The sequence below is a fragment of the Panthera onca genome, chromosome C1 (genome assembly GCF_046562875.1).
Source record: "Panthera onca isolate mPanOnc1 chromosome C1, mPanOnc1 haplotype 2, whole genome shotgun sequence".
Classification (NCBI taxonomy): Eukaryota; Metazoa; Chordata; class Mammalia; order Carnivora; family Felidae; genus Panthera; species Panthera onca.
In genome coordinates, this window is record NC_138346.1 from 3,535,608 (window position 1) to 3,550,479 (window position 14,872).

Consider the following 14,872-nt stretch of genomic DNA (forward strand, 5'->3'; position numbering starts at 1 on the left):
ATCCTGAATACCGAGTGTGGAGGATCAAAGATCTGAAAACGATACTGTGATAGATTTGGATTCTGCGGCCGATTTCTCTGCTGTTCTCTCTTGAGCCTGCATGAATCAGGTTTTGCTCTCCCCGTTTCCACCAAAAGTCTCCTTGTCAAGGTCACCGACGTCCTCCACGATGCTAAGGCCCTCGGTCCCACGCTTACTGGACCCCTCGCTTCCTCCTGGAAACAGTATCTTCTCTCGGTTTCAAGGGCCGCCCTTCTCCTGGGCCTGCGTACTCCTGTGTCTCCTCCACAGATTCTGCAAACTGAGTTTTGCATTTATGATGTTTTGGTTACATAAAAGTTACTTCCTCTGGCCTGACTCTTGTCAGAGAGAAGGTCTATGAGGAAGTGACGACCGTATGGCTGAGGGGAAAGTTTCAGAGTGTGGAAGCTCTTGAACAGACCTCACATCTGAACTGTTACTTTCTGGCAAAATCAATGCGGATCTGTTTTTGGCACCTGCCAGGGCAGTGACAGTGACTTGCCTGACACCCCAACAGTGTGTTATCTTTATAGCTGACTGTTGTGAACAGCCGACGAAATGCACGCTCAGCGGCCACACAGGAAGTCTAGGGCTGGTGGGGCGCCCGGGGGGCTCAGTCCTTGACCATCCAAGTCTTGATTTCAGTTCGGAACAAGGTCTCACGGGTCTGTCAGCTGGAGCCCCGTCAGGCTCTATGCTGGCAGCACGGAGCCGGCTTGGGATTCTGTCTCTCTCCCTCTGTCTCTGTCCCTCCCCTTCTCGAGCTCTCTCTCTCTTGAAATAAATAAACGTCAAAAAACAAAAAAAAGGAGTCTAGGAGTGATACTATAATTTAATTGTTAAGGTGGAAACAAGCTTTCTACTCCATACCGTCCCCAAGTGAAATGGAGCGGCTGCATTGAGGCCTCCTTCTTACCAGCAGCGACAGCGACAGCAACCCTGTGGTGATAACACGGACATGCTCGCAGTCACTTACCGACTTAAGGCACTAAGCAAAACGCAGTTTCTCTACTTTGCTTCCCAAAGCACGCAATGTTCTCCAGTCTAATTATGAAGGTTTTGGGAATGTTTATGGAAAACCACGTATTCGTCTCTGCCAGCCATCAAGCTGTCAGTGACGAAGACGTTCCATCGCCGCTGACCGGAGGAAGGACTTGGGCGAGCAGACCCGGGTCTCAGGGATCTGACCTGCTCTGATTTCCCACCAGGTCGCCTGCTGCAGTTTTCAAGGAGCTACCCAAGAACAGCACTGAGTTAACAGGTGCTTGAGCTGAGATGCACATTTGGCGGGGAGTGTGTAGGCAAGCAGGATCCCTTCAGGGCACCAGCGCCGCACAGAGAAGACTTAATCGGGGCGTGGCAGTGTTGTGATGCGGAGGGATATAAAAACATTATGATTTGCCCATGCGGGAGAAACACACGACAAAAGTGCCCGCGTTTACCAATACTCTTTCCGCACCACAAGGAAACATGCCACCAGTGATGAGATTTCAAAGGCGGCTTCCCAGATACTGGTAACAAGACTGCGGGGTAATGGACGCAAAATCTGACTGCGGGGACACAGGCGGCAAAGGACGTCAACACAGACTGTACCGTGCAAACCCAGTCATCCTGGTTACTGACCCTCAGACTTCCACGACTACCCACTGACATGCGCTCGTCTTCGTCGGAAGCCTAGTGAAAGAAAGGATGAAAACAGCCATGAAGCATAATATAACACGCATAAAAGAAGCCGACGTCCAGCTTTCAGAGGGGACGTGGCCCATGACACCATAGCAGGGCCCCAAGGTAGGTGACTCTGGAAATCTCAGTACACCTGAGCCTATGTCTTCTCCAAACGGCCCCGTCTGTGCGCCTCTGTTTACAGAGGGCTGTTTCTGGATGATACCGCTTTACGTTAATGTCATTTCTTTGCTGGTAACCTATAAACACGTAGCCTCAGTGCGTATCACTCTCAAAATTATTCATGGGTATTCGATAGCAGAAAGAGCATTAAAACTGTCATGAACATATTAATATTCAGAAGTTTCCAATGCTCCCTTCACCAAGTTAGGTCAACAGGCTAAAAGCCTTTGTTTAGGTAATAGTATCAGCATTAATTTCTTTTATAAGCATCACTAAAATACACACACGCACGCAATTTATGTATTTCAGCCACTACAACTACAAATTAGACTTCAATCAAAATGAACACAGTACTAACCGATGTGTTTCTTCTGGATCTACGTGAATAACGCTCACTGTCTTCCTACCGAAGCAAGGGAAGAAACAGCATTAAAGGTCAGGTACAGACAGAGCAGAAGCCTTAGTCCACTGGTGACACAATCCAGTATTTCTGATATAAATGTCACATAAATATTTTCTTTGCTGTCATCAAAGGCTTCAATTAAACCACTGGGGAAGGATGTTCTCTTTGGGCGGGGGTACGTAAGCACACAAATAATCTGCATCTTTCATTTTGGCTTTAAAAGCATGTGTTGGGAGAGAGGTTGGGCCTTAGTTTGTCCCTAACCTCTACTATGTGGTCCATTTAAACTAGTCTACTTTCCCCCCTATATTCAGAACCTTATTCTCTTTCCTTTGGGAATCAGAGGATAAATCATTTCTGGAAAAGATCCAATAAGGGTGTCACCCCATCTACTGTATTTTGTGCACTCTGAGATAGGCACAGTTTTCCACATGTTTGCACATCTCTGCAGTTGGGGACATATCTTATAATCAAGGTTGCCCACATTATAATTAGCAGCACTTTTTTCTTTCTCGATGGTATACAAAGCAATGATACAGCTTTTAACTGGGTCTTAAGATTTGACAAAAATACATCTGCCTATGCCACAGAAGCCTAAAATGATGGTTTACACATAATGAAGGTTGAAGTGAATAATTTTTTCGGTAGAGGACACATATACTCTTTATCTTTCAAGAACTCTTCTCTTTCACGTTTTATACAGGTGTCTAAGAGAGGAGATAATTTTACATTTCTTTGCATTATTTATCCATGAGGGACAATGACTGTGGCATTTCCACTGGCCAGGCTCTTAATTGCTAAAAGTATGTGATGACGTCCATGAGGCCATTCAGTAAGGTGTCAAGGACAAGAGGCAGGGGCGGGAATTGAGGTGGATGAATCAATGAGAGAAGGAGTGGGTCCACGTTCTCCTGGGGCAAGGGGAATGCTCCCCCTTCTAGAGCGTCATGCCTGAGGCATCATCTCCTTCTGAGTGTGCCTGGAGGAGAGTCGTCTGCCCAAGGCGACGGGAGGCAGTGGCCCCGGAGACCCCCACAAGCCACAGCTAGCTACTGAACAGACCAGACAAAAATGCCCGGCTAGGACCATTTCTGACCCAGCTTCACAGGGATGTAAACAATCAGGCCAGACCAGAAGTCCCGGGGAGAAAATCTCTCAGGATTCAATTATGGCAGGGCAGGAATCTATTGCTATAATCAAAGTGAATAAGAATAAAATTATAAACCGGGGCGCCTGGGTGGCTCAGTCGGTTGAGCGTCCAACTTTGGCTCAGGTCATGAGCTCACGGTTTGCGGGTTCGAGGCCTGCATCAGGCTCTGTGTGGACAGCTCACACAGCCTGGAGCCTGTTTCGGATTCTGTGTCTCCCTCTCTCTCTGCCCCTCCCCCACTCATGTTTGATCTCTCTCTCTCTCTCTCTCTCTCTCTCTCTCTGTCAAAAACAATTTAAAAATTTTTTTTAAAAGAATAAAATTATAAGCCACTTAAAGTTCTTAAAATTGTATTCAAGGCCTACCATCCACTGTTCGATGTCACCCCATTTTGTGTCCAGCCCATAATATTTCTATGGACAGAAGGGAAAGAAAATTAGGCGAGAAGTGAAACGGTAACCACACAAGAAACTGCTCTGACATGCATTTCCAAACCGCTGCCCAAGCCACACGCTGAGGGTAACATGCTGGGGCAAAGCAGCAGAGACCAAGGTCGCGGCTCCGCAGGGGGAGCGCTCCCGAGCGTTCTGCACAGTGCGTGAGCCTGTGCTGAGACCCCCTCGCCCTCCTCGCCCCACCCCTCCCAGGCAAGCCAACAGGGCCAGGGCGAGGCACTCTGGACCGGGAACTGAAACTCAGCCCAGCAGCCCTCGGGGAAGGCTGTTGGAGCCTGCAGAGCGAAAGAACTCATGCTGTTGCTACGGCAGAATGAGAAAAGCTTCCTCGGTGTGGGGGAGGGGGGAGAGAATGTGTGCTGACCCCTAGGCCTCCAGCTATCTGGTGTCCACGCTAAATTTAGGCCCAGGAGAATTTACGTTCTTTGGATGTCTTTATAGCACGTCACCGATGGAAAGACGACTTAGCTAAGAGGGCTTGGTGCAGGAAAAAAAAAAAAAAAATTTACATGAGCAGCTTATATGTTCGGCATTTTCTTTAGCCAATGTCTGCAGAGTTTAGCTTGCTTGTCTCAGCCACAGCGGGTCAAGTTAAAATTAGGAGAGCGGACTCAGAATGGCTGTTACCATTACTAAATATAGCAATTCCAAAGATAGGTGGGAGCCCACGTACAGTCTCAGATAATGGGGTTCTGCCTTTCTCCTCACTTTTCCCTCCATTCCAACAGGAAAAGCGAGCAATACCTGACCAAACCCCCATACCACACAACACGTGGTTTTCTTCTTCGTATGTGAAAACCTTATAATCAGAAAAAGGAAAAAAAAATCCAACGCTGAAAGTAGAAGACGAGTTTTGAAATTGTTTTCCAATCGCCGAAACACGCTGCTAAGCTTGGCTTAGTTTCAGTGGATCTTGAGGGGTGGCCAGACTTCCGATAGAAGGCTCTGCGACGGTCTTGGCCCTTTCTCCTCAAGACGGGGCGGTCTGGAAGAGGAAGCCGCTGGAGGGAGAGCTGAAGCAGGCTCGAGCATTCCGCCCGGGGGGCAGAACTGCAATATCAAACCTACACGAGCCGGGTCTCTTCCTGTTAGTCACTTTCCTCACTTTGATGTTTCGAGCTCAGTTTCCCAGCCGAGCAACAGCGTCAGGCTATCGTGCGTTCACGCTCGCTCCACTCTCACTGCCAAATTCCGTGTTTCTCACCCGTGAAATGAGATGCCACCTAACCTCGTCATCTCCTGGCTTAATTACAAGATGGAAAAAATGTATTTTTTTAAAAAAGGGGGGGAGCCTACATCGGTTCACAAAAATTGTCTAAATTCCAAAAGAAGCTTGTATTATCAGTCTCCCTATTTTCTTCTGCCAGTTCTGTGCCTGTATCAGCAATACCATCTACTGCTGTCTGTTGCGATGATCACGGTGGCCTTATAAGTAGCTCTATGACTGTGGCTACATTTCCATGTCACTTCACGGAGGGAGAACACCCCCAGAAAGAGCTAGGCGCCCCCAGCTAGCAGTTCTGATGTTAGTGAGCAGGCCAGCACAGCAGCGTGCAGAAAGCGTACAATGTTTCAAATGTAAACTACTATGATTAGCCAGTGAGTCATGCGCAGGAAGCAACAGCCACACTTACAAAAGGGGCTTGACTTTCAGAAATAGCTTTGATTCAGGAGAAGAGAAACTGTCGCACACAACAGCCAGATGGGCTGAGAGATGTTTACTGCCTCCTTTTCCTCTTCTCAAATGGTAATAAGGAAAGCTTTCCCTCCCCTGGCACGTCTTTATTACAAAAATGTACATCCGCTTTTGGAGCGGGGACTTCCTGAACTCTTTTCCAGTTTTACTTTGTGTACAAATTAACATTCTGATAAAGTTCTAACACCCTGTCCCTGGTGTTGCTGAGAAGATAAAAGTGATCTAGAACTAGAAAGGAATGAACCAGAGTGGAAATTAGCAGGTGGGTTCCTCTGTTCTGGGCAATTTGTTACAGTGAGGGTTCCCCCTTGCCTTTTAGGTGTTAAATTCCTACGGAGACTCTGTAGGTGTGTTTGGATCTAGCTTCAACATCCATTGCAATTACTCACCTGCTTTCTTTCCACCAGGTAATAGTTATGCAGAGTGGGGGTGGGGAGCAGGACACAAAGGCAGTCTGATATCATAGCAAAGGACCCCATGGGAGGACTTTTTAAATGGACTGTGTTTAAAAGGGCTTGTTCTAACCTCTGAAACAGTCATCTTATTTTGATTTTCTTAGCTGCTCTAAAAGATACCGTTCTTCATCTATAGACTAAATACATTTATGAAAAGCAGCTATTATGGTTGTCGTAAGTAACAAACTAGGTACATTTACAGGAAAGGCTCCAGTATACACACTCTGAATTCCCACTCACTCCATCATCATCGCTGAATCAGGAGCCCCTTACCTGGTTGCTTCCTACTGTACTCTCTGCGCCTGGCCTGCTAGTGTATTTATCTCTAACCTTCAGCTGGTTCTATGAAGGGCTAGGGAACAGAGAGGCACGTTACTATCCTGAATGTTAGGGGTGGACGGCAGGTATATTTTAAGCTCTTGGATTTTACTGTTGTATCATTTTCTTTTTGGCTCCGATTTTTAAATCAATATTTAATACTCTTTTAGTGTACGGAAATCTGCATTGATATTTAATTTTTTTTCTAATAAAATTATATGGAAGGATAATCTCTCCTTAAACAGCTGATTTCAAAGGTTTCCCACATCCTGAAATGTGATTTTACTTTGCCTTGGAATTTTTTTTTTTTCAAATAAGTAATTTTCTAATTTGAGAAAAGCAGAGACGAGGAAAGCCTTCTGTGAACAGACGTGTGTCTAATGGTGGCTTTTTAAGGGGGTGTAAGTAGCAACTTTGGCATTTTGATCAAACCAATTCATCAACAAAGCAGTAAAAAAAGAAGCAGTAACAACTTCTATTTCAACGAAGGGCATTATTTCTGAAAGGTGACCAGGCCCTTGGCAAGGAAAAAACTAGCACATGCAATTGAGAAAACAAAGAAGAAAGAGCCTACCTTTTGAACCTGATAGATCTACAGAGAAGGGCAAAAGAAACGGGAAAAGAAATAGGAAATCCAATTACAAAAGGAGAAACATCAGAAAGAAAGGTTCTGTAAGTACCTGGAAACGTGAATAAAAGTCATACTGGGGTGGGGGGGTGGGGGAAACGCTGAATACTGGTAAAATACGAATTGAAAAATGTTTGAAGTCTCATTGAAAGAATTCTTAATTTCCTGACTCATTTACATTCTGTTTTAGGTACAATGGGGAGACCCAGGTGCACACACGGACCCCTACGCGGATCCGGTTATCATTCCCATGCGCGAGTCTGCAGAACCCGTCACCATCAGTGGGGAAGAGCATTTCGTCTTCGATTCGAAATTTCTTTGCACAGCGATGAAAGTTGAACTAGAAAGCACAGAAACCGGATTATAAAGTCAACCGGTCGAATTCACGGACACGAAGAAAGACGCTTTCCTGTCCTGATTCATGCAGACAGAAACAGAATGCCAGGAAAGTTAGCCCTCAACCGAGCGATCACTAGAAGAGAACTGAAACACACATTTTAAAAAGCCTATTATGACGCATGGACATATTCATTTGCTGCAGGTGTTTCTCCTCGGGGTGTCCCAATCACTAGGTGAGGCGGAGATAATCTGCTTCATTCACTCATTTGCTCACTCATTCATTCACAGAACAAAACATCGGCCAAGTCAGGCTTCATTCAAGGCGCTTCTAGGCGTTCGTGGGGGGGCACGGATGAACATACTCAACGTTATGACCACGTGGAGCACAGCACTCTCCATGAAAGTCGCTGGCAAGAGAACATCACACCAGGGGGGGTCACGTCTCACCATCTGTCTTCTCTTAGCGGGGGTCCTTGTGTGAAATAGAAGGTTCCCTAGGAGTTCCCAAAGACTCTCCACATCTTATTCTCCCCTGATGAATCCATTAGAAAGGACCTCAGCACCCTTCTAAACAGCCCCCGGCACAGTGAACAGGGGCCACAGTCTCTCACCATCTGCAGGGCAAAGAACTGTGATGGGTGGGTGTAGGGGCTCTGCTATGGGGCGGGGGGGGGGGGGGGTGGGGTGGGGGGTGGGGAGGGGGGGCTGGGCTGGCCTCGGTGGGGTGGTCCCGGTAAATCCCAGCTAGCTCCGAGGCCCCCGTGTGGCTCCAAACACAGCCTGCCTCCGGAACTCCCAACCTCTGGCACCAGCTTCCGGCTCTCCTGGCCCCCAGGGACGGTCACTTCTCCTTCTCCTTTTCCTCCTCCTCCTCCTCCTCCTCCTCCTCCTCCTCCTCCTCCTCCTCCAGGGACTCACAGGCTCTGTCCACCTTCAGTGGATCTGCGCTCCCTCTCAAGGAAACCCTTTCTGGCCCAGCTCAGAAACACCTGTGTAGAGATACATGGCTCGGGGATCACGCTTCTCAATTTCTTACACCAAAATATCAACCTTCCTAGTTGAACGCTGGCCTTCCAAAGCATATTCATTTCCACTTAACCAACAACTTAAAATGCCAGTACCCCGGGCTATCAGATTGTATAACCTCAAATTGTGTTAGCGTGTTCTAAGAATAGTCCGGCCCAGAGATGTGATACGCAAAGGGCGGGCTAGGGAAGTGCTGTCCGTATACCTTCCGAAATCCCCAGACTCGGCTAGCTTGCCTCGTCTTTCCCTCCAGAGGTGCACGCAAACGCTCACGCGTGCACACGCACGTGTCCCGTCCCCCGCCCCAGGATCTGGCTCAAATCCAGAACAGCTACTGCTTCTGTGTTGTCTGTAAAACTCTAACAAAGTTGCCTACTCCGTTTATTATACTGGGCTTCTAAGTCCACACCGACGAGAAAATGACTTCCAAGGTTTGCCTCTACTTGTGAAATGACCAGATTGCGTACGTCTTCTCTTCCCCCTTTGCTGTGGTGCCAGCCAGCTCACGGACTTTCATCCCACGGACACCGCCCTTTGTTTTTGTTTTTATCGTTAACCATCTAGCTGATCTTGAGGTAGGGAGCACACGCGGAGGACCGTGACTTTGCAGCGGTCAGATCTACACATGAATCTTAGCTCAACCACCATGGCTGTGGGGGAAACTGTCCATTTTCCTCACCTGTACATAAAACTCGGGGAGATCTCCTCACACACTGTGACACTACCCAGGTGTGTGTGGACTGCCCCGGACCAGGGGCTCCCAGGATGTCCCTGCTCGTCCCTTCTGCCCTACCCCAGTTCTCTTTGACTAGCAAGAAAGTACACATCTATTTCAGTTTAAACCTTTCAACTACCCTTTTTGAGAAAGCAAACTTTAAACACCAGTGCTCTCCTAGTTCAAATACCTTACGCTTCTGCCCGCATAATTGTCATTTGGATGGGTCAGTGCTGCTGCTGAGCCAACCAGATCAGTATAAACCGCAGGACAGACCAGGGGAGCTCCCTCCATGCTTCACCCCTTCCTTGACCTGGCTGTCTCTGTGTTCTGCCCACCCCCACGTGCCCCTCCTTCATTCAGTGTCCCCCCCCCCCCCCCCGGCTGCGTGGACCAGGGTTAGCTTCTCGTTTCCTCCCTGACACACGGATAATTCACATCGTGGTAGCTGGTCATCAGGCCTGTGACTGATCCCAAATAAGAGTCTGAGTTCAGCAGAAAAGGAATTGTTGAGGTGCCTTCACTCAATCACTGTGTCTGTGAGATCACATAGGGAGGAGGGGGAGCACAGGTGAATGATGTCTGTGAGATCACACGGGGAGGAGGGTGAGGCCACACATGGAGGAGGGTGAAGTCACACGGGGAGGAGGCTGAGATCACACAGGAAGGAGGGTGAGGTCACACGGGGAGGAGGGTAAGAACACAGAGAAAGGAGGGTGAGCACAGGCAAGTGATGTCTGTGAGACCATATAGGGAGGAGGGTAAGGTCATACAGGGAGGAGGGTGAGATCACACGGGGAGGAGGGTGAGGTCACACGGGGAGGAGGGTAAGAACACACAGAAAGGAGAGTGAGCACAGGCAAGTGATGTCTGTGAGACCATATAGGGAGGAGGGTGAGATCACACAGGGAGGAGAGTGAGGTCCCATGGGGAGGAGGGTGAGGTCACAAGGGGAGGAGGGTAAGAACACATAGGAGGGTGACCACAGGCAAATGATGTGTGTGACATCATATAGGGAGGAGGGTGAGGTCATACAGGGAGGAGGGTGAGATCACACGGGGAGGAGGGTGAGGTCACATGGGGAGGAGGGTAAGAACACACAGAAAGGAGAGTGAGCACAGGCAAGTGATGTCTGTGAGACCATATAGGGAGGAAGGTGAGATCACACGGGGAGGAGAGTGAGGCCCCATGGCGAGGAGGGTGAGGTCACAGGGGAGGTGGGTGAGATCACATGGGGAGGAGGATAAGAACACACAGATAGGAGGGTGAGCACAGGCAAGTGATGTCTGTGAGACCATATAGGGAGGAGGGTAAGGTCACACAGGGAGGAGGGTGAGATCACACAGGGAGGAGGGTGAAGTCACACGGGGAGGAGGGTGAAGTCACACGGGGAGGAGGGTGAGATCACACGGGGAGGAGGGTGAGGCCACACGGGGAGGAGGGTGAGGTCGCACGGGGAGGAGGGTGAGGCCGCACGGGGAGGAGGGTGAGGTCACGTTGGGAAGGGAAATTAAGAAGCTCGTGTCCACCTGAGGCACTTTCTCACAAGTAAAGCCAAGCTTTCCCGCTGGTCTTCTCACAACTCAAACCCACACTCGGGGGAACCCGCTCCCAGGCCTGAGTGTGCCTCTGCTGTGCGACTGTGTGAAAACCGACAGGACCCAAATGACCACCTGCTTCCCGGTGAGACGTTCCATTGGACCTGAATCATTACAAAGCTGTCACATCTTGTTAAAATGGAGAATTTCAAAACTCCAACGCGGGTACTAATGGAACGATACCTGTGCGTAAGACCCAGGAGGCCGACTGTGGCCTTTGTGATCAGATCCCTGGTTTTAACCAGGCTTCCTTTGCAAAGCCGAGCTCCTCAGTGGGCACTGAACGCTGAGGACGGCCCGAGCCGCACAGGAGCTGGGCAGTGCCCGCGCACAGGCCCGGCTTCCAACGCCCTGAGGCCAGGACCGGGCTCCCGTGTCCTTGTGCACCGTGGGGGCCTTGGCCTCGCACGGCTGCTGCGAGGGCCACCCCCAGCCTGAGGGAGGCTTCTAAGGAGGCCGCTCAGAGAGCGGCTTTCGGGCCTCAACTCTTTTTAACTTTCATTTGCTAAATCAAGAACTTCTGCCAGAGGACTTTGTGGCTGACAGGCCACATATGTTAGCAGGCTTGTATTTAAATCAATTCGGGAGAGGACACACTTTATCTACACGTGGAATCTGGAAGGCAGATGGGAAGGTACACACTGCATGATTCCTTCTCGCCTTGGCTCTGTAGAAATCTCCCATCTTATTCTTAGCGAACGCTAATCTTCTCCTACCCTCGAGGGCAGTGACAAAATGATCACTGACGCCCTCCTGGAAACCCAGGCGTCACAGCCGTCTCCTTCCCCAGCCTGCTGCGTCCGCTCCAGCAGTGGGGCTCAGAGGCAGCCACGGGCCACCCGAAACACCGACAGCACCAAGATGCCACCAACTGTGGCCAAACCGGGCGGAGGTGAAAGGGAAGTTGTTCTTACAGGTCTTTTATGACCTTAATACAATGACTAGGGGCCGCAGGAGAACCAGGGGAGCTGATTAAAACCAAATGAGCCCCGAGAAGGCGACAGGGCGAGAGGTCAGGGCCGTTGGCCCCGGGCAGCGAGGCAGCCGTCGCCCCAGGCGCTGGAGCAGCTCCTGGCCATGCTGGTGGCCCTTGGCACTAACACCTTAGTGCCCCCACTGCCCCATTCCTTTCGGAAGCCAGGTCGGGGGCAACAGCGTCCTACACACAATGGGCTTGCAAATATCCACTGAACGAACAGAAACATTCTAAAGAGCAACTGATACCCAGCAATTTGAAAAAAGCATTGGAGGGGGCGCCTGGGGGGGCTCAGTCGGTTGAGCATCCGACTTCGGCTCAGGTCACGATCTCGTGGTCTGCGAGTTCGAGCCCCGTGTCGGGCTCTGTGCTGACGGCTCAGAGCCTGGAGCCTGCCTCGGATTCTGTGTCTCCTCTCTGTGTCTGCCCCTCCCCTGCTTGCTCTGTCTCTCAAAAATGAATAAACGTTAAAAACAAATTTTAAGAGAAAAGCATTTGAAAAAGGAAAAATACCTAATTTTTAAAAACCAGTGCAGGCTAAGAGAACGTTTCCATTAGGCGGCCTCTGGTTACAACTGATCCCGGCGTCTGAGTGCACAGAAGGTGCCTGGCGTCTGGGTGGGTCCTACAGCACAGGTGACACTGTCTCAGGTGTGTGACAAAGTCTACCAGCAACACCTATACTTCATCTCTGCCTCTCGTTCAAACGCTTCTCTCCAGAGATGTTCCTGAAAATGCTTCTTTGAATGGCTTCCCATAGTCACTCCTGGTGTGACCGGTACCCTGGGGTTCACAGGCGGGGATCAGTCGGGTCCCCATCCCGGTCTGAGCTGAAGCTCGCCCCTGACACAACGGGAGGGGAGGGGGCTTCACGTCAGCCATCAGCTGAACAGCTGAGGCCGGATAATTAACATGAAAATTCAAGAGCGCCTATATCCAGTTTGAAAATGACACATGTGATTCTTGGGGGAAGGCACTGAGAAGGGGCCAAACCCGTGCTCTGCATAAATTAAGAGAAAAAAAGGACAAAAAACCAAAGTCAATTCTAGAGGCAGGCCCACAACTGTGTTTGTTATTTCTAACGAGGAGAGAGAACGTGGTGATTTACTTTCAAATATTTGTTCCGTCTTCATTCATGGCGTAAACACAGGACAAGGGCTAAGCTGCTGCAGAAGTGTGACTGACCCTCGTCTGCTTGGGTCACTCCCAGGAACTGCTGGTGTGGTGTGGCCCTTCCGGGGGGGGGGGGGGGGATCCACGTTCCTGCCTGTCCCCATCACTGCGGGGACGTCCGGCCTGTGGTCGGATTCTCCTAAGTAACATTCTGGCCTGGTCTAGTCGCCTTCAAACCCCACGGAAGAGATTTCTTCCCAAATCCAAACGTGGCTGTGCCCCTTCCCTGCTTCTGTAGCTCTACCGCGCGGGCTGCACACCCTGCAGGCAGGGAAATGACAAAGGACACCCGGGGCTGGTGGCCGGGTCTCACGCTACAGGGGACGCGAGGCTGTGTGGCGGAATCTGCGGTGATTTTAGGAGAAACTGGAAATCCAGGATTTTTATCTGAAATCTCACAGGCTTTAAGACACTGGCTCAACTTCGAAATGCTGGCTGTGTGCAATCAGCCCCGGGCAAAGCGCCCGGCCACCTCCCTGCGACACGATACACTCAAAGCCCTCAAGCGGTGCCCGGTGTGGATGTCCCCGCAGGGTGTGACCCGTAGAGGACACAGGTCAGGTGGACGGGGAGTTGCTTCTTCCGTGTTGACCTCAAGCTCAGGGGAAAGCTCTCTGCTCTGAGTTCAAGAGTCCTCATCCTGCCCACACAGCTTAGGCTCCAGCCCAAGGTTATGAAAATAAGTGGCAAACAGCATTAACAGGTGTGTAAACAGATTACTGTCCACGCTCCCGGGGTGGGACGTTACCGTCCACTTCCCTGGTTATTTCCCCCGCCTGTGGGCCTCAGTCATCACGAAACCGATTAAAACGCGTAAAAACCACAGGGGAAGTATTTTTCAACAAACAGTTTGCTTAGTTTAAAAAAACAATAACCCGTTCCTTCACATTTTAATTCAGAGGCTCGAGATTCTAGCTCGACGGCTGGACCTCGAAGTTCAGAGCCAGCGACTCTCGGCCCCTTTCGGCCGGAAGCCTGGGCTGGGAGACGTCTGCAGGCAAGTGGCCGTGCGGGGGGCCGTCTCGGGATCCAGCACATCGAGGCCTGGGACAGGCACGTCTGGTATCCGTGCTATGCGCGCTCCCCGGCCTGACCTTGAACAAAGTCACAGGCACAGTGCATTCCAATCGCGGCCACTGTCAACGGGACAGGTGCCTGTGTTTGCACACCCTCCCTAAAATAAATAATCGAGCCGCGTTACCTCCTTCTGCTGTCGCTCCAGCTCCTTCATTCGGATCTCTCGGGCCTCCGCGCGGGCCGCACGCTTCGCAGCCAGCCTCGCCTCCGCCTGAAACAGACACGAGTTTTATCAGAAGACAGACCAGCGCCTCGCCTCCTTCCCACCGTTAACGACGAGGATGTTGCAAGAGACTTTGTTCAGGGCTTAATAAACATACAGGAACACACTGCAAACTGACAAGAGTTAAGGGTCATCGGGAGGGACAGCAGCAACAGTTACAGTAACAAGGATGCCTACCATTTACGGAGCCCTTGCTAAGCGCCGAGTGGATGCTGTTCTAAGGGCTTTACGTGCCATGCCATATGCTCCTTGCAACAGTGCCGTTAGGTAGATACTGTTACCATCCCCGGTTTACAGATGAGGAAACTGGCACAGAGAGGGCAACTTAACCAAGGTCGCACAGCGCGTAAGCTGCAGGGCTGGGCAGTGTGCCTTCCTCTGGAGCTCTGACACACCATTGCAGGAAGCAAACATTAGAGCTGGGCATGGCCACAGGCCACCGGCTCAACCCCTCCCTTTACAGAGCAGGAAGCGGAGGCCTGGAGAGGCTGCCAGACCGGTCTCCAGGGGCTGGGACTCGGGACTGCTGCTTTCCAGAAGTCCCGTCTGGTCAGCTCTCGGGACACCCTGCTGGCCTCAGCTCCCCGTGGCTGCCTGCCGTGCTGGGAAGTCCATCTTTTTTATCAAGAGAACCAAGATGGCGGCAGAGTGTTTCTGGCTGATGGGCTGCCCACCGCCATGGAACCTGCCACTTGAACACCGCTTCCCAAGTTTACAAATGTCACGTTTATGCACGTCAGCTGATACAGTGGATGGCTAGTCAGGTAACTGGTG

General features: G+C 50.6%; 1 protein-coding gene across 50 annotated transcripts in view; it reads right to left on the bottom strand.

Annotated features, from left to right (window-relative positions):
* LRRFIP1 (LRR binding FLII interacting protein 1) overlaps nt 1-14,872 on the bottom strand; it is a 139,691-nt gene that overhangs the window by 53,553 nt on the left and 71,266 nt on the right. For 15 of the 50 annotated variants that reach the window (XM_078450726.2, XM_078450725.2, XM_078450727.2 and 12 more), the window contains exons 2-6: nt 14,000-14,086; nt 6,918-6,935; nt 3,785-3,832; nt 2,225-2,269; nt 1,615-1,695 (exon numbers count right to left, since the gene is read on the bottom strand). In XM_078450726.2, coding sequence (XP_078306852.2) covers nt 1,615-1,695; nt 2,225-2,269; nt 3,785-3,832; nt 6,918-6,935; nt 14,000-14,086 — 279 coding nt within the window. The remainder of the gene's footprint in view (nt 1-1,614; nt 1,696-2,224; nt 2,270-3,784; nt 3,833-6,917; nt 6,936-13,999; nt 14,087-14,872) is intronic. The other 35 variants (XM_078450734.2, XM_078450732.2, XM_078450736.2 and 32 more) reach the window with 6 other exon arrangements.